The sequence below is a fragment of the Vollenhovia emeryi genome, unplaced genomic scaffold (assembly GCF_000949405.1).
Source record: "Vollenhovia emeryi isolate VEMERY1.0 unplaced genomic scaffold, V.emery_V1.0 DF940612.1, whole genome shotgun sequence".
NCBI lineage: Eukaryota > Metazoa > Arthropoda > Insecta > Hymenoptera > Formicidae > Vollenhovia > Vollenhovia emeryi.
In genome coordinates, this window is record NW_011965754.1 from 1 (window position 1) to 3635 (window position 3635).

Here is a 3635-nt window from a genome sequence, read left to right on the forward strand (position 1 = left end):
TTGACCACGGTCCCGATTGGCCACGTTGCAATTGACCACGATCCCGATTGGCCACGTTGCAATTGACCACTGTCCCGTTTGACCACGAGCTAATAGCGCGCGCGCACGCACGCACGCACGCACGCACGCACACGCGCACGCGCACGCGCACACACGCACACACGCACACACACACACGCTTCCGGTAGGAAGGGTGGACCGTGGTCAATTGCAACGTGGCCAATCGGGACCGTGGTCAATATCAACATTTTTTTAAATGGCATCCCCTATTTTTTTATTTACACACTACAAAAGATGTGATATCACGTAAAAAACTTACCTTTTTAAAAAAAGGTAAAAAAAAGCACGAAGTCTAAGCTCCAATTCAACCGAATATATTTTGTTACTCTATCTTTTTTGCAAAAGTATAATCTCTACAAAAATATCTTTACTGCAAAAGTATCTTCTTTACAAAAAGAGTGTCTCCACAAAAATCTTCTGTACAAAAATATCGTCTCTACAAAAATATCTTCTCTACAAAACTATCTTCTCTACAAAAGTAATGATATCAACAAATTGCGCCAAATAAAACAGCGGATATTTATACAAACTAGTTGCTTTAGCATTAGTTTTCGATTAAAAAATGTTATATTTCTTAAAAAATCAAACTAAAGATTTTATTGGAAAAAATAATCAAGTTAATAATAAAACACCGATGAAAAGAATAGCAACTGTTTAGAAATTTAGAAACTCTGTATCTGTTCAGGCGAATTAAGGCGTGTGTCTATGACGCTAGTACTTGGTCCAAGTTCTAATTCCGCGAAATATGTAGCCAATCAATGTAGCTGTTCCACAAAAGCTGCAAGTTGGTTGGCTACGCATTCCTCAAAACTAGAACTTGGACCAAGTACTAGCGTCATAGACACACGCCTTAATTCGCCTGAACAGATACAGAGTTTCTAAATTTCTAAACAGTTGCTATTCCTTTCATCGGTGTTTTATTATTAACTTGATTATTTTTTCCAATAAAATCTTTAGTTTGATTTTTTAAGAAATATAACATTTTTTAATCGAAAACTAATGCTAAAGCAACTAGTTTGTATAAATATCCGCTGTTTTATTTGGCGCAATTTGTTGATATCATTACTTTTGTAGAGAAGATAATTTTGTAGAGAAGATATTTTTGTAGAGATTCTCATCGACGCGTATATTGCAACCACGAAAATGGCACGAATCGGACCTACCGATTAACATTATCAACGTGAATATTATCCGCGTAGAGTGCAATGTGACTGCGGGTGCGTACAGCAACAACAAGCCCGTGCACACGATACACGAGTTTTCGCCGAGCGTGCCGCCAGGATATAAGATGTCGATAGCGCCATCGCAAATCATTTATCTGCCGATCATCACACGGAGTATTACGGATCTAACCATACGCGTTGTCGACCAGAACGGACGATTGCTCAACTTTCGTGGAGAAGAGATTACCGTTAGATTGCACGTACGACGCTGTAAGCGATAACGTGCGCGCGCGTCAGTGTATATGCTATGCTCGTATTGAACGGATCGGAGCAAATTGTGAGAAATAACGCAATTTTGAAGAAGCCAACGATATCAACGTTTGATCGCAGTATCAAGTCATCCAGGAGCTGCAAGAAGAAAAAGCTCAATACATCAAACGTGGAATTTTTAAAATCATTGGGATTTGCGGTGCGAAACATTTGAATAATGACTGACATCCTCAACATCGGGAAGGAGCCAATCTTTGACGATCGCATCGTCAAGATTGAGACTCACACATACAATCCATTCGCCAACACAACATTTGGATACAGCGATGAGATACGAATACCTATACAACAACAGGATCTCTATACGTTGCCACATGAAAGTTTTCTGTACATCGAGGGAAAACTAACTATAGCCAAACAAATCGAAGGATCTGATGTAATACTGGGAAATAATTGCGTCGCGTTCATGTTCGATGAGATTCGATATGAACTTGACGGCGTGGAGATTGATCGTACCAGAAATGTCGGAATAACCAGCACGCTCAAGACCTATGTCTCGACATCATTCGATAAAATGGTATCTCTGAAGAATGCCGGCTGGGATGTGTCGAACAATGGGACGGGAGATTTCAATTTTTGCGTACCGCTCAGCATGCTATTGGGATTCTGTGAAGATTACAAACGCGTGGTGATTAACGCTCGTCACGAATTGATTTTAATACGATCGCGCAACGACAATAATTGTCTGTTTGGAGCTATAGCACTGGAGCCGCAGCTTGAAATATTCAAGATACAATGGCGAATGCCGCATGTGCTGTTAAACGAGGTGAACAAGCTATCGATGCTGCGTGCTTTGGAAAGCGGACAATACCTTAACATGGGTTTTCGTTCATGGGATCTCTATGAGTTTCCAATATTGCAGCGGACGACTAAGCATTCGTGGGCTATTAAAACGGCTACTCAGCTCGAGAAGCCGCGGTATGTTATTTTCGCTCTGCAAACAAATCGAAAGAATATCATGTCTGAGAATGTGAGTCAATTCAATCACTGCAAATTGAGCAACGTAAAACTCTATCTGAACTCGGAATGTTATCCATATGACGATATGAATCTGGATTTCGATAAAAGCAAATGGTCGAGTCTGTATGATGCGTTTTCACGATTCCGGAAGAGCTATTGGGGAAACGATGATCTTGCATCAGGTCTCACTGTCGACAATTTTCTAGAATATGGCCGGTTTGTAGCCATTGATTGTTCTCGACAAAACGAATCGGTCAAGAGCGCGACTGTGGACGTGAGATTGGAATTTGAGTGTAAAGAGAATGTACATGCGAATACCACTGCGTACTGCCTCATTATACACGATCGAGTGGTTCAGTACAGCCCGCTAACCAATGTCGTGCGCAAAATCACCTAAGTATGACAGTTTGAAAGAAAACAGGTTTCCCCCTCTTTCCAATACCGTTTAGAGGGGATGAAAGGATTTAAAATCTGCTGAGCATCAAGACCAACCGTAATATTTCTCCTTCTCTCGACGTGTTCGAACAAGTCTCGACATCACCAAACCAACGTTTTGTGGACCTGCAAGGTTTTATCGTTGCCAGAAACTTTTGAAAAAAAACGGTTTCCCCCTCTTTCCAATACAGTTTAGAGGGGATGAAAGGATTTAAAAATCTACTATGCATCAAGACCAACCGTAATACTTCTCCTTCTCTCGACGTGTCCGAACAAGCCTCGACGTGTCCAAACAAGTCTCGACATGTCCATACCAACGTTTGTGACCTGCAAGGTTTTATCGTTGGCAGAAACTTTTATGTAAAAGAGTTTGCCTGTCTCAGAGAAGGACGTGTTCTCTCTCACTACATTTTCGCATGTCCCGTACCATGGAAATGTCTCACCAAAGCGGAGCAACACCAAGCATCCTGGTTGATTTCAAATCGTCACGGAGTACGATGGGAAGACGGAATGATTCCATACAGCAGAGCTAGAAGTTTGATTACAACAGCCATGGTCGGTGCAGAGGAGGAGGAGGATGATGACGACAGCAATGACGAGACGAGATTTTCTCTCGTATATGTCAAAGGATTTGAAAAACGAGAATGACTGCGAAGGTTACTCCTGGACGATGTGCGAGAAAATGTT

General features: G+C 41.5%; 1 protein-coding gene across 1 annotated transcript; it reads left to right on the forward strand.

Moving 5' to 3' along the window:
• Positions 1-1710: 1710 nt before the first annotated feature.
• On the forward strand, positions 1711-2910 carry LOC105555870. Its single transcript, XM_012002911.1, has one exon. It carries the CDS (start codon positions 1711-1713, stop codon positions 2908-2910), a length of 1200 nt encoding a protein of 399 aa, XP_011858301.1.
• Positions 2911-3635: the final 725 nt, after the last annotated feature.